Genomic DNA, 27,435 nt, shown 5'->3' on the forward strand with positions numbered 1-27,435 from the left:
CATATTTGCTTACTATAGGCCTGTAGTGAGGAAAAATACATGTATCTCGGCTACTATATAGACGGTAAGTACGCGGTTTGGGAAGTAGCCCACGGCTTGAAGCAGTTGTCTATTAGCACGTATAGCATGACAAATAATTAACTGCACTTAAAGCGTTCGTAAAAAAAATTCAATAAAAACACCCAAAACTGTATACGGTACCATAACGAAGACGAACTGTATATTGATACGTGATATTCTGTAGGGACGTCAGACGGCGTGGCGCGGTGACGTAATGACGCGGGCTGTTAATCTAATTATGTTGTATAACATGTAAAACGGGTACATGACAGGAATATTCTAAAAGCAACTCATGTAAACACCGTAATCACATTATTATCTTAATCAGAGTAAGGTCAATAATTAAATTACTGCTGTCCATGTAAACGTGAGCTCTAGGCCGGGTTTAGCCCTTGTTCCTATGGAAACAACCTGTCATTTCGCCACAGTTAATTCCTTCTGGTCATATGCTGCTTATAATTATGGCACAAGTCCGGTCGGTTAATTAAAAAAAAGGTTTTATTCTTAGAAAGTTTACTCTTTCAACATAATCATATGTCCAAATGTTGTCTTTGGCCCCCGCATTGTTCTGTTTCAATAACCTTAGCCCTTTACATTGTTTACATGAACTTTTTTTCTACCTCAGGCCTTTTGGCTAGTGATATAATTTGTTACGAGTTGCTTAATGCTTAATGCACTTAATATGTCTAAATGCTTATTTATTACTTTGCTATACTCAGTACATACTTATATAATTTACTTTATATGAGCACACACACACACGATGGATAAATCATGTGTGTTCTAGTTTAGGTGTGTGCGTGTGCTCTAATTAAGTAAATGATATAAGTATGTACTGAGTATGTACATTATGTATCCACATGATCTCTCTCACACACACACACACAAACACATCTTATAAAGTGGAAACGCGGGGAAAATTTCACAAAAGACAGCGTCCTTTACACAACAACCAATCAAAACTCATGACTTTTTGAGTGACCTCTATCCTAACCAATCAACTTTAGCCAGTAACGAACGTGACCAATGGGCAGTCGTGTTTACTTTTTAAGGCGTAGCTTACTATTCAGGAAGTTTTCCCCTCACTGCTGCAACTGCGTGGTAAAGTATACGATTGTAATTTATTTAATCAAAATAAACGAGCAGAGGCGATGACAGCAAACTAACAGCCCTTAAATGTAACACTGTAGTATGTTCTCACGTCTTTAATGGGTTCTTTAAATGTCGAAATGGTCAGAGTTTAGGAACTAGCTGAAGAGCTAACACTCCTCATCCTGCAGCTGCAGCATGTTTACTGATGTGTAGTTAGTGTGTTTATGATCGCAGCAGTGCATTTGCTTTGAGGAGGTGAACCTCAGGTGAATAAAACTAGAAACAACTCTAAGCTACGCTCTTAGCACTGGGATGTTGCCATGGATATGGTGATGTATCTTCTCGAGATCTTTGCTTACTTCCCTGGCCTGCTCGGCCCGCTTAGAGATAAGCTGTAAGCTTGATAAGCTTGATCTGCAGCTGTAGGTCCTGCAAAAGTGTCCCAAACCCCTGATGAATGATGTCCGTGTCTCCTCAGCAGGCCTGCATGGACGCGACCCAGCAGATCGAGGACTCTTTCTTCGGAGAGGAGGATGACTCTGATGAAGAACATGAACTGGGAGAAGGAAAGAAACAAACAGAGCCACTGGCCGTACTGAAAGTGTTCAAAAACAGCCACATCCCAGAGACAGGTGAGCAGTAAGCATTACCCCGACACCTCTCTGACCCATAGCAGCACCCTGGGGTTGTATATCCAGCACTGCTGCTATTCATTTCGCAGTGTTCATGGCATACATTTCATATGCAAATGAGTGTTTTAAAGCTGTTGTCAGAGTTTGACTTGCATATTACAAATACGTTAAATATGTTTCTATTGAGCACGTTTGACTCACACCTCCAGGGTCGGGGGTTCGATTCCCACCGTGGCCCTGTGTGTGTGGAGTTTGCATGTTCTCCCCGTGCTGCGGGGGTTTCCTCCGGGTACTCTGGTTTCCTTCCCCGGTCCAAAGACATGCATGGTAGGCTGATTGGTGTGTCTAAAGTGTCTGTAGTGTATGAATGGGTGTGTGAGTGTGTATGTGATTGTTCCCTGTGATGGACTGGCACCCTGTCCAGGGTGTACCCCGCCTTGTGCCCGATGCTCCCTGGGATAGGTTCCAGGTTTCCCCGTGACCCTGAAAAGGATAAAGCGGCATAGAAGATGGATGGATGGATGTTTCTATTGAAATGTTTGTGATGTAGGGGGGTACAGTAGCTTAGTGGTTAGTATGTTTTGTCTTGCACCTCCGGGATCTGGGGTTCGAATCCCGCCTCTGCTCTGTGCGTGTGTAGAGTTTGCATATTCTCCTGGGGTGCTTCCGGGATTTCCTCCATGTACTCCGGTTTCCTCCTCAAGTCCAACGCCATGTGCTGTAGGCTGATTGGCATTTCCAAATTGTGCGTAGTATGTGTGTGATTATGTCCTGCAGTGTTTTTGCACCCCGTCCAGGGTGTCTCCTTGCCTTGTCCAGGATCCCCCGCAGCCCTGTGTGGGATAAGTGGTACAGAAAATAGATGTTTGTGATGTACTTAGTGATGCTGATTTGTTGGTTGATGCTGTTAGTTAGCAGTTGTGTTGTGTATTGCGCTGATGTAACAGGGCGAGATTGCAATTACAGTGGTGTTTAATAGGAGAAAATATTTCAGCTCAAACATAAGGGATTGACTTTTGCTGGCTAAAAACGAAAAGAGCTCAAGTATACATTATGTAAGGAATAACACGTGGCAGACTTCGCGGTTATATGATAATAGTGCAGGCTGCTGTGGGAGGTTGATGCGATGTGATGAGACATGAAGTGCAGTATTTTTGTACAAGCATACGGTCTGGAGTGTGTTATTCCTCTTACCAAAGTGATTTACCAATAAATTCACATTGATGCATTGTTTAATTTATTATTAAGGAACAACACGATGTTGTGGAACGCCTGAGACAATTAGTTCCTGTAATCAGTTATGGTCTCGCCGTGATAAACAGTTGTTCCCTCACCGGCATCTCCTTCTCTCGCTCTCTCTCCTTCTCTCATGCTCTCTCCTTTTCTCACACTCTCTCTGTCTTTCTCTCTCTCTCTCTCTCACTCTTGCTCTCTCCTTCTCTTTCACTCTCTCCTTCTCGCTCTCTACTTCTCTCTCTCTTGCTCTCTACTTCTCTCTCTCGCTCTCTACTTCTCTCTCTCTCTTGCTCTCTACTTCTCTCGCTCTCTCCTCTCTCTACTTCTCTCGCTCTCTCCTCTCTCTCCTCTCTCTCTCTCTCTCTCTCGCTCTCTCCTCTCTCTCTCTCTCGCTCTCTCCTCTCTCTCTCTCTCGCTCTCTCCTCTCGCTCTCTCCTTCTCTTTCACTCTCTCCTTCTCGCTCTCTACTTCTCTCTCTCTTGCTCTCTACTTCTCTCTCTCTCTCGCTCTCTACTTCTCTCTCTCTCTCGCTCTCTACTTCTCTCTCTCTCTTGCTCTCTACTTCTCTCGCTCTCTCCTCTCTCTACTTCTCTCGCTCTCTCCTCTCTCTCCTCTCTCTCTCTCTCTCGCTCTCTCCTCTCTCTCTCTCTCGCTCTCTCCTCTCTCTCTCTCTCGCTCTCTCCTCTCTCTCTCTCTCGCTCTCTCCTCTCTCTCTCTCTCTCTCGCTCTCTCCTCTCTCTCGCTCTCTCCTCTCTCTCTCTCTCTCTCTCTCTCGCTCTCTCCTTCTCTCTCTCTCTTGCTCTCTCCTTCTCTCTCTCTCTCTTGCTCTCTCCTGCTCTCTCCTTCTCTTGCTCTCTCCTGCTCTCTCCTTCTCTCTCTCTCTCTTGCTCTCTCCTGCTCTCTCCTTCTCTTGCTCTCTCCTGCTCTCTCCTTCTCTTGCTCTCTCCTGCTCTCTCCTTCTCTCTCTCTCTCTTGCTCTCTCCTTTTCTCTCTCTCTCTCTTGCTCTCTCCTTTTCTCTCTCTCTCTCTCTTGCTCTCTCCTTTTCTCTCTCTCTCTCTCTTGCTCTCTCCTTTTCTCTCTCTCTCTCTCTTGCTCTCTCCTTTTCTCTCTCTCTCTCTTGCTCTCTCCTTTTCTCTCTCTCTCTCTCTTGCTCTCTCCTTTTCTCTCTCTCTCTCTCTTGCTCTCTCCTTTTCTCTCTCTCTCTTGCTCTCTCCTTCTCTCTCTCTCTTGCTCTCTCCTTCTCTCTCTCTCTCTTGCTCTCTCCTTCTCTCTCTCTCTTGCTCTCTCCTTCTCTCTCTCTCTTGCTCTCTCCTTCTCTCTCTCTCTCTTGCTCTCTCCTTCTCTCTCTCTCTTGCTCTCTCCTTCTCTCTCTCTCTTGCTCTCTCCTTCTCTCTCTCTCTTGCTCTCTCCTTCTCTCTCTCTCTTGCTCTCTCCTTCTCTCTCTCTCTCTTGCTCTCTCCTTCTCTCTCTCTCCTTTTCTCTGTCTTTCTCTCTCTCTCACTCTTGCTCTCTACTTCTCTCTCGCTCTCACTCTTGCTCTCTCCTTCTCGCTCTCTACTTCTCTCTCCTTCTCGCTCTCTACTTCTCTCTCTCTCGCTCTCTACTTCTCTCTCTCTCTCTCTTGCTCTCTCCTTTTTTCTCTCTCTTGCTCTCTCCTTTTCTCTCTCTCTCTCTCTCTTGCTCTCTCCTTCTCTCTCTCTCTCTCTTGCGCTCTCCTTCTCTCTCTCTCTTGCTCTCTCCTTCTCTCTCTCTCTTGCTCTCTCCTTCTCTCTCTCTCTTGCTCTCTCCTTCTCTCTCTCTCCTTTTCTCTGTCTTTCTCTCTCTCTCACTCTTGCTCTCTACTTCTCTCTCCTTCTCGCTCTCTACTTCTCTCTCCTTCTCGCTCTCTACTACTTCTCTCTCTTGCTCTCTACTTCTTGCTCTCTACTTCTCTCTCTCTCTTGCTCTCTCCTTCTCTCTCTCGCTCTCTCCTCTCTCTCTCTCTCTTGCTCTCTCCTTCTCTCTCTCGCTCTCTCTCTCTTGCTCTCTCCTTCTCTCTCTCTCTCTCTTGCTCTCTCCTTCTCTCTCTCTCTTGCTCTCTCCTTTTCTCTCTCTCTCTCTCTTGCTCTCTCCTTCTCTCTCTCTCTTGCTCTCTCCTTCTCTCTCTCTCTCCTTTTCTCTTGCTCTCTCCTTCTCCCTCACTCTCTCATAAAACCCATCCTGTTATTTTACTGAGAAACCGCAAAGTGTAAACTCCTCTGTCCTGAAGACTTTCTCATGCTGGGAAACGTACAAACACAACCAGGACTCCTTCCATAAATGTGAAATAAATGTCTCCTCACAAAAAATCATCACATCCGCGATTTCACTTTGTTAAACAGCAGCATATTTTTTTTGTTTGTTTTTGTTTTGTTTAAAAAATCCGGTCATTATTAGTCTGAGATTATTTGGAGCAACCACTATAGAGGTCCCTGTGTATGAGCTGTTACTAAAGAAAGTATAACGTATTAGATCGCGTGCATTAATATTATTAATTATTATTATTATTATTGTTATTCATGTTACAGCCAGAAGCGTAACTGCTGTCCGAGCCGTGCTGTTGTACAAAAAAATAAAATCACACCTTCTGACCAAACAGATTTGAGAATTCAAACTAGAATACCCCCCACCCACCCCACACACACACACACACACACACACACTGCACACACTTGTATCTGGGCTTTCAGAAAGCTCAGAGTTCCCAGCCGATGATTATGCGTTTGACTAACAAGGAAGATGCTTTTTTTTTTTATAAGTCAGTAGCTCAAAATTCAGGCATGGAATGTATGCGCTGTAAGCTCAGACTTTAATACACCAACCATTAATTGTACATTTTTAAATTGTTTTAGTAAACATTTGAATTGTTTCAGGCACAATTTGTATTGGATTCTTTGCAACATTTACTTACTTATGTTCGCACAATCCGAAGACAACAGCAAGTCCAGTACACCAAGTTAGGAAGTGCAATAACTGTCAATTTTATACTGTAGTGCTTAAGTTTAATCACAATATTATTTTCACGTCTTTTAAGTTTCTCTCTTCCACGTGTATCCACAGAGGTGCCTCTCTACCAGGGAGAGAACGTTTTGGGGAGAGACCCTGCCTGTTGCTCTGTGCCGCTCCAAGCCCGTTCCGTATCCAGCCGGCATGCTGTCATCTCCATCTCCGTGTTTGATGCTAATGATCGGCGTGCGCACAGTGAGGCCACAGAGGCCCTGCTGTGGGACCTGGGAAGTTTAAATGGCACCAGGAAGGGTCGGCTTAAACTGACCCCACACGTACGCTACGCGCTGACCGAGGGGGACGGCGTGGTGCTCGCTGATCTGCCCTGTCAATACGTGAGCCTGAAGAACACGGAGAGGAACACAAAGACATCCACAGCTGATGTCGGGAGAGAGAAAGCGAAGGGTTCGACGTCCACCGGCAGTAGCTCGGAAGAAGGCAGGACGGGGAAAGGAGTGGAGAATGGCAGGAAGAAGTGTGCGCTGCCTCCTGTGCCAGTGTGGACTGATGAAGCGAAAAGTCTTCAATCAATACAGATGACCCCGAAAAAGCCAGAGACGACCCTAGTGCCCGAGTCTGACTCAGACTCTGATGGAGAGAAGCATGGAAGAAGAGAGAGAAGGAGGATTGTGGGTAGGTGAAGAGATGTCAGTAAGCATGCATACTGTACTGTAATCACACATGCATTCAGAGCATTTGTGACTCTCTTACTCTTCGTCTCTCGGTCTTGCTGTCCACTTTTCATTTTAGTCTCAGACTCGGCTTCTTCCGACCTTTCCAGCCCGACGTGTTCAACGTTCCTGACCCCAGCAAACAAAATCATTCCAGAGAGGTAAACAGCAGATCAGACGTTATATTTGCTGTACAGTGTACATGTTCTCACAGCGTGTTTGCGTGCTTGTCCACATTGGTTGTTAGTAGAGTTCGACCGATAGTGGATTTTACCGTGGATAGTGGATACCGATAACCGATGAATCAACCCATATTTTTAAAATTGATACTGACTGAAAACATCACACACAAGGTAAAATATTTTCTAACTTTTTTACAAAAATAAACAGTACTAACCATACCATGAAAATGTACTGTACTTTTTTAAAAACTAAATAAATGATTAATTAAACTATTATTTAATAGTTTAATTAAACTATTAATAAATAATTGGAGTAAATAAAAGATATACATCCAAACTGAACCGAACAGTAATGCTCCAAATAACAAATAAAAATAGAGACATCCAAAATGAATAAAAAAACCCAGTTTAAATAACACAACAAAATTAGTCAGCGATGGTTTTTATTTCGCCTCTAGAGGCCGCTCTCGTACTGTATGACGACAGCGGACCCGTCTCAGCTATCTGTGTGGATTTTGCCGATAACCGATAGTTCCAGAAATCGCTTATCAGTCGACAACGTACTGTATGTACACTGAGAAGTGCTGTAGGGGTGAAAGTTAGCTAGCTACCAACATGGAGATTTTGCCTTGTTGGATGACGTCTTTTATATCGGTGCAGATAACTGCAGCGAAATAATTTTCTCCTCTTCGTCATCTTTTTGTTCGCAGTGAGGATGAGAGCTCCATTACTCCATCCCCAGCACTGAAGGGTAGATTTCTAAAGACGGGGAATGACACTGAGGTCTCCTCAGACTCCTCTAAACCTGACCCACTGCACTTGGATATAGACAGTGATACAGATGTTGAGGATGAAGAGGTGGAAATGACGAAGGCTACGCCCGGATTTGAGACTGCTGTCACCGCGCAAGTGGATGCCGTAAATCCTGCTGATCTGCATATGGACAGTGACACTGATGTAGAGGAGGAGGAGGCGATGGAGAAGGCCAGGAGTGATCCAGAAGCTTCAGCTGCACCTGCAAAGCAGGACTCGGTAAATCCAACTGCTCTGTCCATGGACAGCGATACAGATGTAGAGGAGAATGAGCCTGTTGAAACTTACACCACTCCGCTTTCTGGACCCGAGGCTGCTCTAGACGAGAAGAAAGAACCAGCGGGTTCTGCCCCGTTCCACTTGGAGAGCGATACCGATGTAGACGATGAGGATGTTCCTCCTATCCAAGACTCCAGACCTCCAACCAGTCATGTAGCTGAGCTCAACATGAACAGCGATACTGATGTCGAGGACGACGAGGACACGACAAAAGCTATCGAGCCACCTTCAGGCACTGAGGCGGACAGCAAAGATCTGGGGAAAACGGCCAAATCTCTAGACGGCGTCAAAGTTCCAGATGCCAAAATGTTGCGTCGTCAGTCAGACAGTGATACAGATGTGGAGGACGATATCACCGAGATCAGAACTCCCACAGTAGCCAACGTAACAGGAAGCTCTCAGATGCGTTCAGAGATTCAGACCGCTGATGAACGCGGCACAGACGCACGGCAAGACGGTCCTCTTCAAGTCCAACCTCCTGCTGAAACAGTGCGGGACGAGGTCAGGCTGGACAGCGACACGGACGTGGAGGAGGATGAAGAGAAGGTGGAGGAGAATGAGCGGAAGTGTGCAGAAGCAGCAGTACAGATTGTCCACTCATCTACACCAAGAAGTGCAGGTGCGTTTGTTATTTACACTCAAAATAATTCTTGTAAGTATATATGCAAGAAATAAAGCACAGCGGGGCATGCTGTTACAGTGAAATAATCCATGTTCGATAATAATCAGCTATTATTTTGTCCTGTGGACTATATGATGTAGTATTATTAATAATAATAATAATAATAATAAGACAAAAAAATGCATCTTAAGAGAAACCAGGAAAGCACAAACTCCTTGAAGACTCTCCCGTGGTGGAAAACCTCACTGATACCAGAGACGCCTTCCAGTTGTTAAATAGATGCCTCCTTAAAGAAAACCACACCATGTAAATCATTACACATTTTTCTTTATGAAATAAAAGCATAATCTTTTAACACATTTATTATTACTAGCCTTCGATTATATGGAGCATCCACCATACAAGTCCCTGTAACTGAGCTGTTACTATAGAAACAATAAAATATTAGAACGAACGCGTTCTTATAAACTTGTTATTTCCCCAGAAAATGAATCAACAATGTCTGAATAGTCAGACTTGTGAATTCAACAGTACTGTGGTTTTAATTGTGTGTGTGTGTGTGTGTGTGTCTTCCACAGGCTTGTCTGAAGAGGAGATGGAAACACAAGCGTTCCTCAGTCCACCTCAGCTGTTCAAACGTGAGTCGTTTACATTTATCTGATCACTCAGACTTGTGGAGGGGACGTATGTGGCGGCATGGCTTTTCCTGTGGTAACACAAATCAAAAGATCATCGAGTCAACAGGGTTGTGAGATTTGTGCTTTTTGTTAATTAAATCTCCATATAAATACTTGCACTTCTTCCATTGTTTAAAATGTACACTGCTTGTTACTGAATGCCAGTGGGCTATTTGTCTCAGTGAATTGGTCTACTCATTCTTATTCGTGACAGTATGTAATAGTCATAGAGAGAATTATAGCTCACACCTTATAGCCAAAAGTATGTGGACACCTGACTATTGCACCCACAAATTTGGCAGCATACAATTGTATAGGATGTTTTTGTGTGCTACAGCATTAAGATTTCCCTTCACTAGTGCGAAGGGGCTCAGCCTAATCCTGTTCCACCACGACAGTGCCCCGTGCACAAAACAGGGTCCATGAATATGGAAGTATAATAGTGTTATTAGGAACAAAATTAAGGAACCGTCTCTAAAGTTACATACGTATACGTATACATATACATATACATGTTTCTAACTTCAGTAGCATATGAAGGGAATGACTTGGTCATAAAACCTACTGTAAGGTGTTCATCTAGGTGTCTGCTATAAGTCATTCCCTTCAAATGCTATGGAAGTTAGAAACATGTATACCAATATGTAACTTTAGAGACGGTCCCTTAATTTGCGCACATCTGCGAATACCGAACGTCCAACTTCAAGCCAACTTTATGCCAGTCTGCTAGGTTCATCTTCTCTTGTGGCTTGTCTGCACAATCCCACCACTAGGGGCCGACCCAGAGTAACGTGTTACAATAGTACCGGCAATCCATTGCTCTTCCTGTGAGACCCGGATGTGAAGACTTGGATTTTAAGACCTGAATTTGTGAGGTTGAAATACTACCTGACGAATAATGACGATGGTATTTTAACAACTGAATTTTGAATGCTGTAATTTTGTTTTCAATCAAAATATACAAACCCAATGAATTGCAGAGGAAACTAATTCAAGCATTGTTATTGCTCTGTTGTTGTTTTTTTTTTTTTATTTGTGTCAAATTGCTGGGCAGAAAAATTCAAGTACTGTCATTGCGATATGTTTTTATTCAATATATGTAATTCAACATGCCATTTTGCCTTGAGGTCATTTGGCACGGTTATACTTCCATACATGAATACATGGTTTGCCAAGGTTGGAGTGGAAGAACTCGAGCGATCTGCACGGAGCCCTGACTTCAACCCTACAGAGGAGTGGAGGTTGTTATTATAGCAGAACAAAGGGGGACCAATTCCATATTAATGGCCATGGTTTTAGAATGGGAAGTTCAACGAGATCATATGGGTGTGATGGGCAGGTGTCCACATACTTCTGGCCATATAGTGTATTGTATTGTATTTAATATTGCAACACAATACAATGATGGTCTTGATGTTAATATATAGAGTTTGGAAGGGGCAGGTTTTGAGTGTCGCAGCGTATTTTCATCCGACTCTGATAAACGAACTGTAGAACTCGATATGTGAGAAGATGGATGGGAAGGAGCACCAAAATAAACACCGTCCCCAATTTTCAGGGCTTTCACCTTGCTCAAGTTCATCAACACTTTTCAATCTGGGTGTGCGTATGTGTTTATGTGCTATCCTCTGTCAGCTTGCTCTCTCTCTGTCTCTCTCTCTCTCTCTCTCTGTCTCTCTCTCTCTCGCTCTCTCTCTGCTTTATGGTGTTCTCCTTATTTCCTCCTGAAAGGGCAAACAAAGCACACATAAGTAAAGTCGATGTGATCACACACACACACACACACACACACACACACATAGGTGAGAATCATCACTTATTTCCTGCTGGTTCAACCAGCCTCCACTCCGCCTACAGCTCACGCTCGACCACGCCCCCGTATCCCCAGAAACGTTTTGACAAAATTGTTAGATTATGTATATCCTCACTTTTTCAATCTCAGTATAACATGGTTTCTCTTACTTCCCTCCTTAAGGGCCGGTTCTCCCCTCTCTCCTCCACCCTTCTGTCTCTCCTGGAGGTGTCAGTCACACTGATGACGACTTTGCCGTGGCTGAAACTCAGTCCTTTGTGTGTGATGCTGCTCAAGCTGATGCTACGCTAGACGAGACGCCTCAGTCGCTGGGTGGCCCTGAATCTCGGCGCTCAGGTGGAGCCTCATCCTCCCAGCTGGGCTTTTCAGACAGCAGCCATCAACTGGCGGAAGCCAGGGAACCTGCAGAGGAGGACTGGCAACTCCAGGCAACTCAGTTATACGGTAACTACATTTACATTTATGGCATTTGGCAGATGCCCTTATCCAGAACAACTTACTTTTATCTCAGTTTATACAACTGAGCAGTTGAGGGTTAAGGGCCTTGCTCACGGGCTTGAACTCACGATCTTCCGATCAATAACATCCAACATCTTTAACCACTGAGTTACCATTAATTACAACCATCACGTCCTTCAGCTAGCATGGAAAACGGTACTGAAGATGTTTTTACTTATTCCTTTGTCCTCTGCTTTAACATTCATATAAAGCAATACGTTTTTCACATTTAACCTGCATAGACCTGCAAAATACACAATGTCAGATCAAGTATTTAGTAACTAGCAAATAATTAGAGTATGATTTGGAGATGCACACACTCTTTAACTTCAGCAAATTACAGGCTATTAAGTCAGACTTTTGCAGACTGAATATACTGTATATTATTCATTCAGTACGTTTACATGGACAACAATATTCCGGTATTAACCCGATTAAGACGATACTCTGATTAAGAAACTAGCATGTAAACAACGATATGTGGAGTATTCCTGTTTTAGTTGCTTTATCGACGTGCATTACAGACATGTACACACCTTAATCACACTATTAATGTCGTGTGAGTTTTCACCGCATTTTGCGACAGGACACGTACACACACGACAGCGCTCAACCGATTGACGGCAAGCAAGAGAGCACGGCTTCATCCAAAACCGTGTACTTACCTACTATATATTAGGTGAAATACATGTATCTCGGCTACTATATAGTAGGTAAGTACGCGGTTTCAGACGCAGCCCACGGCTTCAAGCAGTCGTCTATTTGCACGTATAACATGACAAATAATTAACTGCATTTGAAGCTTTCGTAAAGTTAAAAGTGAAACACCCAAAACTGTATACGGTTCCATAACGAAGACCAACTGTATGCTGATACGTGAAATTCTGGAGGGAACGTCGGACGGTGTGGCGTGGTGACATAATGACGTGTGCTGTTTATCGATCTTTGTTCTATAACATGTAAAACGGGAACATGAACGGAATATTCTAAAAGCGGCTCATGTAAACACAATATTGTCTTATTCAGAATAAGGTCAATAATTAGATTACTGCTGTCCCTGTAAATATAGTCAGTGTCTTGCAGGCATTCTGATAAAGGCTTATGATTGATAAATGTAAATCGTGACATTAATGCCCATGTACACTGCCAGTCAGACCTCATTGAACATGTTCCTTATGTTTAATTAGCATTTAATCACTATCACTGCCACAGACGGAGCTAAATTATATAGAATAGCTATTAAATAAGGAGAATCTTAATCTGTGTGGAACCAGTTGCTCTCAGGTCCTAATGGGACTCTACTGTAATTGAGTGCTTTATTAAAGGCTGGCGCACATGCAGGATAAATTCATTAAGCCTGTTTCCCATATTAACTGTAAAATATAAATCCAAAGCGTGCTGCATGTGCCTAATTAGAGTGATAAAGATTCGGGGATTTTCTAATTAGATTAGATCTAGACAGTCCAGTTAAAATGCCAAGACCGTCTGATGCAAAAAGAAGTCTCCAAGAACCTCAAAATTTCATCACAGGATCTGCTAGTAAGTCTTGCAACTGTTGGTGTCAAAGTGCATGCTTCTACAATCAGAAAGCGATTGCACAAATGTGACCTGCATGTGCCAAAAAAAGCCTTTGCAAGACTACAGTTTGCCAATGAGCATATAGGCAAAGACCAGGCCTTTTGGAATAATGTGCTCTGGACAGACGAATCAAAGATCGAGTTGTTTGGCCACAGTAACTGCAGACATGTTTGGCGCAGACCAAAGACAGCTTTTCAGAAGAAGCACCTCATACTGTGAAGCACGGTGGTGGAAATGTTATGGTTTGGGGTTCCTTCGCTGCCTCAGGGACTGGACAGCTTGCATTCATTGATTCAACTATGAATTCTGCATCATATCAAAGAGTGCTTGGAGGTAATGTGAGGCCATCTGTCCGAAAATTGAACCGGAAGTGGACCTTTCAGCAGGATAATGATCCCTAGCACACTACCATATCCACCAAGGAATGACTCAAAAAGAAGAAATGGAGGGTTATGGAATGAATGGCCTAGTCAAAGCCTGGATTTAAATCCCACTGAAATGCTGTGGTGGGATTTGAAACAAGCAGTACATGCAAGAAAAACCTCAAACATCTTGCAACTGAAAAAATATTGCATGGAAGAGAAAATTTCCAGCAAGCCTGGTGGACAATTATGCAAAACTCCTACAAGAAGTTATTTCTACTAAAGGGGGCAATACTAGCTTCTGAGGCCAAGGGTGTGCTTACTTTTTCCACAGAAGAATATCACATCTATTGCTATTTCTGTTGAATAAATGATTGAGAGTGCTCATTTTCCTTGTGGTTTTGTTCAAGTATATCAACTTCATTAATAGGCACCGTTTCAAATGTTTGCTCGTCCAAATACAGTACCGTGCAAAACTCTTAGGCACCTTTTTTTTTTTTTGTACAAACTTTTGTTATAGATTTTTATTTTATTACTTCTACATTATCGAGTCGGTACAAAAAACATTTGAGATTTCAAAACATTAGTTTTCCTGCACAAAATGAAATGTTACAGAAAAATGTTTGTATATCAGTAAAGAAAGCGGCGTATTAAGTGGTAAGAGACACTTTTCAGACAAAAGAACTCAATGATTGCTGATGGGTTTTGCTGCAAAATTAAGAAGCGACAGTCAAAGTCTCCAGAAGAACCATGTCTGGTTCTGCAAGCTCAATAACTCTTCCAGCTCATTTCCTTTTAAAACTACACTAATTGTACCCGGAGACTACAGTTTATCATTATTATTATTATTATTTATTTTATAAAGCGAAGGGTCATCACACGAAATATTGAGTTTGTTTTGTTTATTACTGTTTACTGCTCTTTATAGTACTTTTATTAATGTAGAAACATTTAATTTCCTTATTTTTGAAGGCATCTTTGCTCTACAGCATTTCTTTGCATGCGCTCAAGACTTTTGCACAGTACCGTATGTCAAAAAAGCCAACAATGTCCATGGAGTGTACTTATTTTTTCACATGACTGTACAAACACATGAATTTGTTTAGTACACGCAGTTTCTCTGTACCTGTGCAGCATTCTTGGACTCTGATGGTGATCGGCTTGTGAGTGATGTATCCTGGAGTGTGGTATTTAATTAACAGCGACTTTTCTTCCTCAGCATGAACAGCCAGCGGCACTTTCATTTCTGTATTGTTTCTAGACATTTCTCTGGTTATTTGTCACCAGGTTGACTTGGATTGTTCCTACTGTTGGTGCATGACTGTGCTTTTATGTTTTTAGCCACCTTGAAAGCCATCGATATGTAGGATGAATAGTTCAAGTTCAAGTGGCTTTGTTGTTATTTCACCCATATACAGTTGGTACAGTCCACAGTGAAACGAAACAATATTTGTCGAGAACCACGGTGTTACATAAAACGACACCCTAACCGCGTGAGACGACACAGAACTTAAATAAGATTTACACACTCTACACAAAGTGCACGTGCAGACGTGTCCTAACGACACAGGACAGTACAGTACTACTAAAACAGGACAATAGGCACAGTAAGTGACAGTGTAGCGCTCAACAGTACACAGTTTTAGTGTGGAAGTGTCTGATATAGCAGGTAGTGCAGAAGATAGGTGCCAAAGAGTAAGAATATAATTTAAAAATGGTATAAATGTGAACATAACATGCTATGACTGAGTCTTCAGCAGATTAGCTTATATCAAAATAGTCCTCAGTGTCTCAGTTAATCAGATTTGTTCATGTTGTGCAGTATGGGATTACATTTCCCTAATAATCTATCGAACCAAAAGTCCAAAACAAGAATGCACTACAACAGTGTAACGTAAACCAATAACTGTAATTTTCCTTTGTTAAATTATTTTTTTTTAACTAATTGACTAGTTTACCAAGTTGACGGTAATGTGAGCTACAGTATGCATTGTCCTTACTTGATGAAGCTAACAGTGATCTTATTATCATTCATTTATTATAGCTATGAAAAATTCAGAAGGCAGTACTAAAGCTGGGAAATCGCTGGATCTAGATGCTACACAGGCTTACGCTGATGTCCAAGACCAAGAAGAGGAGGACGATGGTGGAAAAGAGGAGGAAGAAGAGGAGACGCAGCCACTGGCCGCTCCGGGCCACTCCAGCATCCACACTGCTGAAACACAGCTCATCAAACACAGAGCCCAGAATGAAGATAACAGCGATCATGATGCTAATAAGGAGGTTGTTGCTAGTGAACCAGAAAGAAAGGCAGAAGAGGATATTAATGCTCAGATGCAAGTGGATTCACATCTCTACTCTGCAGACACTCTGCTGATCGTCAGGAGCCCGAGGCAGGAGGAGCAGACTACTCAACCCTACGCTTTCCTCATGGCCCAAATTCAGAAAGAACAGGAGGAGACGATGAAAGAGGAGCATGAGAACAAAGATCAAGAGGTACAAGAGACAGATGAGGAAGAAAGGGCTCGAAATGCAATGAATGAAAGTGTGGGACAAGAGAATGATGCGGAGAAAAGAAAAGAAAATGACAGAACGGTGATGGAAAAGAATTATGAAGTGACTAGTGACGGGCCAGAAGAGGAGAAGAAGGAAAGAGACGAGAGTAGAGTAGAAAATGACGATAAAGTAGATGAAGCGCGAACACATCCTGCTGAGGCTGATGCTATTGTTGAAACACTGCCTGCGTGTGAGGAAGAAGAGCAGGAGGAAGAGCAGCAGAATGAACCTAGCTCCAGCAGAGGAACACAGCCTGCTGAGGTTGAAACAACACAGCCTCTCGAGCCTGATGATCACGCTCATGTAGCTATTGCTGAAACACTGCCTATGTGTGAGGAAGACGAAGGACAGGAGGATGAGGAGGATAAACCTAAGAATAGCAGAAGACCTGTTAGAGGGAGACGGGCTGCTAAAGTTGAGCCAAATCAGCCTGTCGAGTCTGACAAGGTCACCAGTGTGACCGTTGCTGAAACACAGCCTATGTGTGAGGAGGATAAGGAGGAACAGGAGGAAGAGCAACAGAGTGAAGCCATGTCTACCAAGAGATCCAGTATGAGGAGACGTAACGCTAAGGCGAAGCCAGCAAAACCTGTCGAGTCTCGTGTCGCCATTCTTGAAACCCTACCAATGTGTGAAGAAGAGGCAGAACGGGGGGAAATGCCACAGAGTGAAGCCAAATCTGGTAGAAGATCCCGCAGAGGAAGGCAGACTGCTAAAGTTGAGCCCACACAACCTCTCGAACCCGATTCTTCTGCTGAAACAACGAAGATGGATGGACAGGAGGAAGAGCAAGACTGTAGGAGGAGCCTGAGAGGAAAAGAAACAGGAACAGCAGCATCCGGCAAGGGTAAAGGCAGAGGAAGAGCTACGGCAGAGAAAGAGAAGAGAGGGAAGCGAGTGAAAGTAGAGCAAGAGTTGGACAGTGAAGAAGAGGTAGACCAAGGGAACAAAGGAAGAGGACGAAAGAACCCGAGGCAGAAATCCAAAGGTGATGACAAGGCCAGACTCGAGCTAGTGGAAGCTGATCATGAAGAAATAGAACATTTAAAAACGCAAGAGAAAGAGGAGGAAAGTGAGAGACTGCAGAGGGGGAAGAAGGAAGAAGAAGATCGGCTAGAAAGAGAGAGGAAGGAAGGGGAAGAGAGGGAAGAACGTGAACTGGAGAGAGCGAGAACGGAGAGCGAAAAGAAGGAAAGAGAAGAGAAAGAGATGGAAAGTTTGGAAAGGAAGAAGCAGCTGGAAAAAGAAAGGAGAGAACAAGAAGAAAAAGACAGGGTAGAACAAGAGAGGATTGATAGAGAAAATAAGGAAAAGGAAGAAAAGGAGAGGAGGGAAAGACAAGCGCTTGAGCAAAAGCTTGAAAAAGAAAGGAAAAAACAAGAAGAAATGGACAGATTAGCAAGAGAAAAAAAGGATAGGGAAGAGAAAGAACAGCTAGAGAAAGAAACGAGGGAAGAGAAGGAAAAACAAGAAAAGGAAATGGAACAAAAGGAGAAGGAAAAAGAGAGTAAAGACAATAAAGAGGGTGTAGGAAAAGAAAAAAGACCAGCACCAGGAAAACGGAAAGCGGGGCTGGAAAGAAAGGGAGGGAAAAGCAAGAAAGAGGAGGATCAAGAATTAGAAGAAGGAACTAAAGAAAGACTGGACTCTGAACAAGAATTAAGTGAGCTACAAAAACAAGAATGTGAAGAAGGGAGCAGTAAAAAGCAAGAGGATGAACAAGCTGAGAGTGAAGCGAAACCCAGACGAGGCAGACGCACTGCCAGGAAATCTGTTGCGCCGCCTGCTGGTGTGGAGGACGAAGGCGGTCCAGCTAAAAGAACTCGCTCACGCTCCAACTCCTCTAACTCTGTGTGTTCAGAGCAGTCCACTCAGGATAGCCTGACCGAAGGAAGAAGAAGGGGGGGAAGGAGGAAAGCTGTTGAAGAAGTGAATGAGACAGGCAGGCCATCAGGCAGAAGAACTACCACCACAGCGCCCTCTACTGAGAAGGAGGACGTAAAGCAGGCTGCTCACTCTCGCTCCAACTCCAGGAGCTCTGACGGATCCAGCAGCAGTGTGGCCACTCAGAACCGAGGCAGGGGAAGGAATGGGAGGAAGAGTGTGAAAGCAGAAGAGCCGGAGGAGGGAGAACAGTCAGCAGCTGTGTGGAGAGGGAGAGGGAGAGGGAGAGGAAGAGGAAGAGGTGGGAAATGTCCTGGGTCAAATGATGTTAAAGCAGAGGCAGCAGGTGAGGCAGAGAAGGAGGAGGCTGAGGTTATGGCTGATGCTGAGGACAGTGTTATGAGCCAAAGCAGCAGCAGGGGGCGTAAAAGAGGTGCTGATGTTTCTATGCTGACAGCAGAAACTCCACAGACTCCTAAAACCCCTCGCCGCTCTCTAGCCGGACAGACACCCAAGGTAGAAGAATATACACTTCTATGCCGTTATTTTTCCTCATTCGCTCAAGTAATCTTTATTCTTTATATACTAAACAAGACTGAGTAACAAAATGCAAACGACAGAAATACAAAGTATTAAAGTATTCATTTTTAAGTTTTATTCTTGCATTTAGGTGCAGTGGCACCATTTGAGCACACGATTCCACTGTTTATAATAAATGGTACATGGGCAAAACAGCATACAAGAAATGACACAATAGTAATACACACATTTGTGTCCCAATTCTCTCTCACTTCCTTTCAGGTTCTGTTTACAGGAGTAGTGGATGAGGATGGGGAGAAGGTGGTGGTGCGTCTGGGTGGAGGGCTGGCGAAAGGCGTGGGTGATATGACTCACCTAGTGACCGATAAAGTCCGTCGTACCGTTAAGTTCCTGTGTGCCGTGGCCCGAGGAGTTCCGATCGTTACCCCTGACTGGTTGAGTAAGGTGAGGAATTTCAACTTCAAAGTTAAGGTTTGCGCATAATCCCAAGAATAAGAGCAACGTATTAAAATTCTTTAGTACTTAACTAAAGAGTATTAGACTGCTTTAGAGGTGTTTCAGAAAGTTAACTACATTTGGCAAAACTGAGTCAGAGGGGAAAAAAAAAAGGTGGCCCAGATTTTTCTGAGCTTGGAAAGATGTTCTCCAGTTGTATGAAGTTGCAGATGCAAACTTACAGGCTCTCATTCAGTACGTTTACATGGACAACAATAATCCGATATCAACCCGATCAAGACGATACTCTGCTTAAGAAACTAGCATGTAAACAGCGATTATCGATGACCTTAATCCGACTAAACTCATACTCTGAGTAAACACAAATGGAATTAAGACATGTGGAGTATTCCTGTTTTAGTCGCATTATCGAAGTGCATTACAGACATGTACACACCTTAATCACACTATTAACGTCGTGTGGGAGTTTTCACCGCATTTTGTGACAAGACACGTACACACACGCGGCAGCGCTCAACCGTTTGACGGCAAACGAGAGCACGGCTGCCTCCCAAACCGCATACTTGCCTACTAAATATATTAGGTGAAATACATGTATCTCGGCTACTTTATAGTAGGCAAGTACACGGGATGGGACGCAGCCCACGGCTTCAAGCAGTCGTCTGTTTGCACGTATAGCATGAAAAATAATTAACTGCACTTAAAACCTTTGTAAAATTAAGAGTGTAGCACCCAAAACTGTATACGGTTCCGTAACGAAGACGAACTGTATGTCGATACGTGAAATTCTGGAGGGAACGTCGGACGGCATGGCGCGGGGACGTAATGACGTGTGCTGTTTATCGATCTTTGTTCTATAACATGTAAAACAGGAACATGAAAGGAATATTCTAAAAGCAGCTCATGTAAACACCTTAATCAGAATATTGTCTTATTCAGAATAAGGTCAGTAATGAAAGGCTCATAAGGTGCGAGTAGGAATGAATATGTAGAAGCAAAACATCCTTAAGAGGCCTTTATTTGTCACGTTTACATTACGGTACAGTGACATTCTTCCTTCACGTATCCCAGCTTGTTAGGAAACCAGGGTCAGAGCACAGGATCATCCATGATACGGCACCTCTGGAGCAGATAGGGTTAAGAGCCCAACAGTGGCAGCTTGGCAGTGCTGGGGCTTGAACCCTTGACCTTCTGATCAGTAACCCAGAGACTTAACCTTTGAGCCACCACTGCCTCATTCTTACCCCCATACCTCACTCCCACTGGTAATCACCCGATCACTTTCCTTCTGATTTGCTTGATCACTTTTGTTGCCCCGCCCACTTTCGTTACAGATGGTCGCGTCACTGGAAATTGCTAGCTCACACTGAAAATTAATGAAGTGCAGCTACTTTGTTGCATTGCGTCATTGCTGGTGTGAACACAGCTCCGAACAATGCTTCCTTCATATGCAGCTCTGCCACCGCATGTTTTCGAACTGCTACATCACAATGCTCACAGACGCCCACAGGTGTCTCGTGTTGCTTCAGTCCTTCCCACCCAGAGAACAGGGCTGCTTTATTTTGGACTGTGGCTGTGGCATCATCAGAATTCAAGCTTGTGATCTCCCGAGGACTGTATGAGAACTTCTCTTGTGGCACTTGGGAGTCCCAAGTTTAGAAAACAAAAAAAATCACCACCAAAACAAAACAAAACCGCATGGCATTAAAGACCGATAGAAGCTGACACAATCGTTTCGGACGCACCCGAGAACGTGATTGGTCATGCTGACCAGCGTTGGGAACGGCATCCAGTTTTCTTTCTTCGGTTGATCTCAGTTACATGTCTGTGTATTGTAGATATGAATAACCTCACTTTTCATTTAGAAAGTGCTAAATAACTTTGTTTTAGCTGACACTGAATTGCTCACATCCGCAACAACAGTGGTTTTAACAGGTTTCTAAACAGTTCTCTCTCTACCCCCCCCCCCCCTCTCTCTCTCTCTCTCTCTCTCTCTCCCCCCCTCTCTATCTCTCTCTCTCTCCCTCTCTCTCTCTCCCCCTCTCTATCTCTCTCTCTCTCCCTCTCTCTCTCTCTCCCTCTCTCTCTCTCCCCCTCTCTCTCTCTCTCTCTCTCTCTCTCTCTCTCTCCCCCTGTTGTCTCTAATTTTCCAAAAAGCTAAACACAACTAAGTTATATCATCAAGTACTTACACCAGTTTGAGGATGACAAAATCACAGAGAGCCGTGAATAGGAAAAGCAAGGGTTTATTGCTGCTCACCACACGAGATCCGCACAGAGGGACGTCCCAGAGTGATCTCAAAGTCCCCTGAAATGGGGCTCCCTTTTTATACAGTTGAAACACCCCTCGTTTGCCCAAAATACCATTACATGTGATATCTGGGTGATATACTGTCTGGGTTTATTTTCCCCCTCAGACATCTCGAAACCTGTCGCGTTTGCACTTTTAAGTGCTTTGTTTTTTTAAGACCAACTTCGGCTTTTTATGGCACGTCTGAGCTGTTTTTGAGTGAGGATTTTTATCACCTGTGTGCTTTTTCTCCTTTATTATGGGTAACTGTATGCTTTTTCTGCATCGTTATTAGCATATGTACTGTATGATTTAGTAAAATTATCATTAGCCATTACTTTGTTATTCTGATTACTCTGGGTTACTCTCCCTCTCTCTCTTTTCTCTCCCCCTCTCCCCCCCCTCCACCTCTCCCTCTCTCTCTTTTCTCTCCCCTCTCTCCCTCTCTCTCTCTCTCCCCCCCCCTCTCTCCACCTCTCCCTCACTCTCTTTTCTCTCTCTCTCTCTCTCCCTCTCTCTTTCTCTCTCCCCTTGTCCCCCCCCCTCTCTCTCTCCATGCCTCCCTTTATAGTGTGGTAAAGCAGGAAGCTTCCTCTCCCCTAATGGATTCTTAGTAAAAGATGTAGAGCAAGAGAAGAGATTTAACTTCAGTCTGCAGGAAGCTCTGAGAGTAGCCAACTCTCAGCCCTTATTGCAGGTACTTCCTGTCTTATATGTTATCATCCTCAACTTTCAGGCTTGAGTGTTGTGAATCATTGGCAGCACAAAGCTTAGTACCCATTATTTGGCTGCAGTGTTTGTTCGCAGCAAAGCAGTGACCCTAACGTGGCACTACTATTTTTACATTGTGTATTCTTACTTACTTGTAGCTGTTCATTTGCACAGAGTACTGTAAATGATCCTTCCAACAAATTTGTATTCACATAGTTATGGAACTATATGTATGTATGTGTGTGTATGTACATATGTATGTGTGTATATATATATATAATATAAATAAATAATGTATGTGGTTGTATAAATGTGCATATATATGTATTTCCCCAACAGGGCTATGAAATTCATGTAACACCCTCTGTGAAGCCTGAGCCGGCTCAGATGAAAGAAATCATCACTTGCTCTGGGGCACGCTTTCTTCCCAAAATGCCCTCTGCTCGCAAGGTAACAGCACACTCACACTTCCTTATTAACACTGCGGTGATCCATTATAAAAATAATAATAAAGCCGGGGTATACTTTGCATCTCCTCCCTGATACTGGGTACATTTGGGAACCTTCACTATGGAGAGCCATATTTTTCTCGTCATGCTTCTGTGAGTCAATCTCAGTTGGATTCAGGATTAATTTTTAACTGTGATACTGAACCAGATGCCTCTTTTTGTCTGTGCCAGGCTCAGACGGTGGTGGTAGTGTCGTGTGAAGAGGACCGGGCACTGTGTGAAAGAGCTCGGAGTTTGTCTTTTCCTGTGGTCAGTGCCGAGTTCCTGCTGACTGGCATTCTACAGCAAAAAGCGGACGTACAAACACACGCTCTCTCTCTTTCACCTGCCGCTGCAGCGCCCAAACCTGCCGCCCGAGCTCGTAGAAAGTAGTTTCTGGGCATAAAATAAACAAACAACAAAAAACGCCCATGTGGAGTCTTGTGAGGACTGGCGTGTGAGGTGATATCTTCAGAGCGCTTCGGGTCCTTATCGAGATCTGCTATGCGTGAAACTGAGATGTCCTCCAAGCCTGCCTACAGCTTTGAACCCTCAAGTAATTTTTAAGCTATACTCTTTGGAAAAACTAGTACTAAACTGCACCTATCCTTGTTGCTGGGTTGGTAGCTTTAATGGTACATCCTTTGTTCATTTGATATGCATCTTTCTCCTGGAAATGTGGAAATACAGTAGTGTCATTTTTTAAAACATGATTTAAGGTACATAAATGGACTGTAATTTGTTTTTAGGGTAAAGCTTTAATTAAAGGTACACTATATGCATCTGAGGTGACAAACTGATGTTCGGCCAACGCCAGCCATTTCATCGGGCTAAGGATGGGCACCAGGGTCGACAGCCACCTTTAAATCCACCATGCCGACGTTCGGCCAGCGTCGGCCATCGTGATGTGGCAAGGTTGGGTGCCACCTTTTTAAATCCATGTTATGAAAAGTGTATCTTGGCTAACATTGTGTTGAAAGTCAGCAGGGTTGTAACAAAATGTGATCGAGCCCATTTCCAGAGTTGACACGACACAAATAAACGCTGGGCCAACATAAGTTTTCCACCTGACACTTTTCTCATGAAAAGACGTTCGTTAAAGTTACAAAAGATTTCACCCTGGGGCTCGGTGGCTTAGTGGTCAGCATGTCTGCCTCGCACCTGCAGGGTTGGGGGTTCGAGTCCCGCCTCCGCCCTGCGTCTGTGGCGTTTGCATGTTCTCCCATGTTTCTAGGGTTTCCTCCGGACACTTGCTCCGGTTTCCTCCCCCAGTGCAAAGACATGCATTGTAGGCTGATTGGTGTTTCCAAATTGTCCATAGTGTGTGAATGGCCCTGCGATGGGTTGGCATCCTGTCCAGGGTGTCCTTCCGCCATCTCCCTGAGATATCTCCAGGCTCCAGGCTCCACGTGACCGTATGTATGATTAAATGGATGGATGGATGGAAAGTTTCACACATGAAGGCACCAATCCCAGCAACAGTATCCCATATGAATAAACTTTTGTTAGATAAACATGTATTTGTGTGACATTTCTTTACTGATGTTGGGGCTGGATTTAGCACTATTAACGCATCCGGTAACATAATTCGGTGCTTTTTATTTATTTATAAGCAAGTCGTCTGGATTTGGTTTTCATTAAAACGCACATTGGTGCTGCGGGGCGGGAAATCCGGGCTTTTCCGACCTCGCGCGAGCTTCTCCGAGCGGACGAGACTCGTGCCGAACGTCTCGCCAGTGTGTGTGTGTGTGTGTGTATGCGCGCGCGCTCTCTTGTACTCCTCTCGAGCGGCTTTTCTCGTCGTGGGAGGCGGAGGAAAAAGAAAGGATCAAAACGATTAGAGCAGAGAAATTACACGGCGCCTCACTTAATCACGCTCACCGGACACACGCTCTTCATCAACGCGGATCTGCTTGGTGCAGTCACGGTAAGGAGAGATGGGGGGAGGCAGAAGGGAAAAAACGCCTTAAAACCGGCGTCCTAGCCGTGCGGCACGTGAGGGGTTAAATTTTGCAGGTTTTTGCGCTGTGTGGGAAATTACAAGGACGTGTTGGATGAATTTGATTTCGGCAAATGAGTCTGGGTTATCAATTAGCTGGGCTTTTATGATTGAATTAATTTTTTTAATTAGTATTATTATTATTTTGCATGGAGACAGGTCGGTGCTGAGAGCCACTTAATAACGCAGAGCATCACGCAAAACGCCACGTCAGCACCAAATCACACCAGTGTGTAGTGCGGCGTTAATAAAACGACATTATTATGAGTTTTTTTTTGTTTTTTGTTTGTTTTTTTTAATTGAATAGCTTATTTATGTAATACGGATACCGGGTATTATCAATGCATATAGGATGAACCCGTTTATCAAAGCTAATTGAGTGACATGTCACGTGATTGTTTGATATTGATGTTATGTGAGATGTGCCGGTTATTTTCTTCTCGCCATATAGGCCACCTCATTCATTTTTCTCTCACAGGGTCTCTGTGTAGAAATGTGTAGGAATGGCAAATATTTCTAGAAGGAGGAGGAGAAATGGTGCTTGTCCTGCTGAAAAATGAACACCTCGCGTGCGCGGTTGGAGAAAGAGATTATAGATGTAACATTGCTGCTTATACTGCGATTGTGGTGTGTGTTATATTAGAACTCCGTGAGATGCACCATTTCAAAGAGTAAGGTTTGTCTGGGATTCATCAGCCCACCCACAGGCTCCTCCCACGCGCCTCATTTGCATATTGTAGACTTTTGATCTAGCCATATCGCTACAACGGTTAAGAAGTGATATATCAGGCTGCTCGTCCGCGATGACGTCACAGAGTTAATAAAAGCTCTGCAGCGACAGGGCAGGTATTACAGCAGTCATATGGGAAGCCAAATAACTCAAAAAGCTGGTCTAAACTCAACTAATGAATGAATTGCCCAGCCCAGACCTAAAACGGGGACATTTAAAAATTTTTAAATGCTTAACGTTTAAAAAAAAAAAAACGCTTATCGTGGATTGATGTATTAAAACAGCCATCAGCGAACAGCATTTTTTTCTCTCAGTATCTACTGCTAAGACAACGGCACGGTGATGATCCAAGTGGAAAGACAATATTTTCACGTCGAGTGTGGAAAAAAAAAAAAGTAGTTATAAATAAAAAGCTTAACGTGGCTTACTGGACTAAGATAGTGATATTGGAGGACCGAATTTAGTACACACTTTATTAATAAACCATTCTATGTACAGGCAAGCAGATGAACCTAGAACAGGGGTTCCCAAACTTTTCCAGGGCAAGGCCCCCCAAATGGCATTAACATTTGACCGAGGCCCCCTTTTGCAAGATGTCTTTAAAACACATTAAAAATACAGACTTCTGAATATATCCCCCTTTTTTATTAATAATGACATCTTACATCTTTAAATTACATTAGGAATTGGTTGTGTGTGTGTGTGTGTGGTTGTCTGAGAGTGAGAAAGAGAAAACATACTAGTGGGACGGATGGGCACACCAAATTGTTGAGGCCCCCCAGGCGCCAACTGGCGGCCCCCACTTTGAAAACCACTGACCTAGAATATTAACGCAACATGCAAAGTTTCACGCTAAGCGGTTTGTTTATAACGGTTTTCTATGGGGGAGAAAACACTTAATGTAAAAATATTCTTTCCACTTGGATCGCGGTGCCATCATCTTAGCAGTCGATAGTGTTTATGACGTGAAATGTGTGACAAAAATGGTTTTCCCTGGTCGTCGTTATAGTACGTTAAAGCCACGTTAAATGTTTTCGAGTGTCCCCAAATACCCGAGCGACCCACTGGGTAGCCGTGCACAGACGGGTTTTAACCATGCTGTGCAGACCAGTTTGGACCTCCCAGCGTGAGCCACTGAGCAGCGCAGCGAAAAATCAACTGGAAGGGACTAAATCGATAATCATTTGATTACTTACAGCCATGCACATAGGCCTACAGTTATGCGTTCCTGTTCTTTAAAGATAAACGATCTGAATACAAATACACAGAGTTTTCTTCTGTTTGTGAACCGTTTCTTTCAAGGGCTTCGTCAATTCTGTTAAGAATTTTAGGATTATTTAAAATGGTTTCAGCTATTCACCTGTTTGCCACCTGTTATAGGGACTGTTGATAGCCGTAGCTTAAGTATTTTAGTGTAGAATTATGGGTAGAATTCAAATGAATTTGTGCTGCGCTACTCATTTTGGAGCAGGTCTCGTGGCTAACGCTGCGAGGTCCAAATAGGTCCACGCAGTGCTGTTGAAACTCTTGTCCAATGAGTCGCGCATGTCAGTTGGTCCAGGCCGTGCTACCCAGTGGGTTGCGCAGGTATTTGGTCTATACTGTGCGGTTCTTCTGAGTAGCTCAGTTTGGACCTGCTTTTGAGTTGTTTGGCTTCCCATAAGTCACATTCAAGGGGAAACTGCAGATAAAATCACTGCCATAGGCATGAAAGTGCACTTCCTCTTAATCTCTACTTCATTTCGACATTGGCCTGCTGTTCTGTGTGTGTGTGTGTGTGTGTGTGTGTGTGTGTGTGTGTGTGTATGCATTCAGGATTTCCTTGGGTTTTGTGTTTCATAAATGATTATAGAGCAGTGCACACTGTATGTATGAGTGCTTATGGGTGGAGGGTGTCACCATGCCTTTGGCATATTATGGGATGTTTGAGTGTTACGTAATGGGTAGTCTTCTGGGGTGGACAGTTGGAAAGGGAGGTGGGGGGGGATCTTTCAAGAAGGAAAGAATTAGAGGGATATGAAAAATCACATCTAGAGATCATGAAAGTCCACGGGTATGTTGCGTTTTTTTTGTCTACATGTGTGAATACATTCGAAGAGGATTTGATGTCTGAAAGGCTAAAACAGAATTATATCATGGTATCATATAGCTTCTAGACATGGCTGCATGCCATTCAGTCTGACTCATATTTTGTCTCCCTATGGAAACCCACTCCAATGACATTAGGCATGAAGCATGGGT

The 27,435-nt window shown here is 43.7% G+C and overlaps 2 protein-coding genes across 6 annotated transcripts in view; both read left to right on the forward strand.

The window, feature by feature from the left end:
* mdc1 (mediator of DNA damage checkpoint 1) lies at positions 1-23,983 on the forward strand. Of its 5 annotated transcripts, none has more exons than XM_053624673.1 (12): positions 1-64; positions 1,634-1,784; positions 6,100-6,678; positions 6,796-6,877; positions 7,609-8,609; positions 9,191-9,250; positions 11,265-11,546; positions 15,585-18,496; positions 18,782-18,964; positions 21,838-21,963; positions 22,317-22,427; positions 22,658-23,983. In XM_053624673.1, the coding sequence occupies exons 2-12, from the start codon at positions 1,640-1,642 to the stop codon at positions 22,856-22,858; spliced, it is 5,682 nt and encodes a 1,893-aa protein (XP_053480648.1). In that variant the 5' UTR covers positions 1-64; positions 1,634-1,639; the 3' UTR covers positions 22,859-23,983. The 5 variants fall into 5 exon arrangements, with proteins under 5 accessions (XP_053480648.1, XP_053480659.1, XP_053480630.1 ...); XM_053624684.1 differs by having other exon boundaries at positions 49-64; positions 1,631-1,784; XM_053624655.1 differs by lacking the exon at positions 1-64 and adding an exon at positions 898-1,161 and having other exon boundaries at positions 1,631-1,784.
* A 97-nt stretch (positions 23,984-24,080) lies between these two features.
* The window catches only part of si:dkeyp-77h1.4 (uncharacterized), a 17,982-nt gene continuing 14,627 nt past the window's right edge, over positions 24,081-27,435 (forward strand). The window contains exon 1 of the mRNA XM_053629149.1: positions 24,081-24,392. The gene's annotated coding sequence lies outside the window, so the exon portion shown is untranslated. The remainder of the gene's footprint in view (positions 24,393-27,435) is intronic.

This window comes from Ictalurus furcatus, chromosome 1, assembly GCF_023375685.1.
Source record: "Ictalurus furcatus strain D&B chromosome 1, Billie_1.0, whole genome shotgun sequence".
NCBI lineage: Eukaryota > Metazoa > Chordata > Actinopteri > Siluriformes > Ictaluridae > Ictalurus > Ictalurus furcatus.

Coding starts and splice junctions, on each gene's coding strand:
- mdc1 (XM_053624655.1), top strand. CDS start 1,087: ATGGGCAGTCGTGTTTACTTTTTAAGGCGTAGCTTACTATTCAGGAAG. Junction 1,162..1,630: donor CTCACTGCTGCAACTGCGTG/GTAAAGTATACG, acceptor GTGTCTCCTCAG/CAGGCCTGCATGGACGCGAC. Junction 18,965..21,837: donor CCCCTGACTGGTTGAGTAAG/GTGAGGAATTTC, acceptor CTCCCTTTATAG/TGTGGTAAAGCAGGAAGCTT.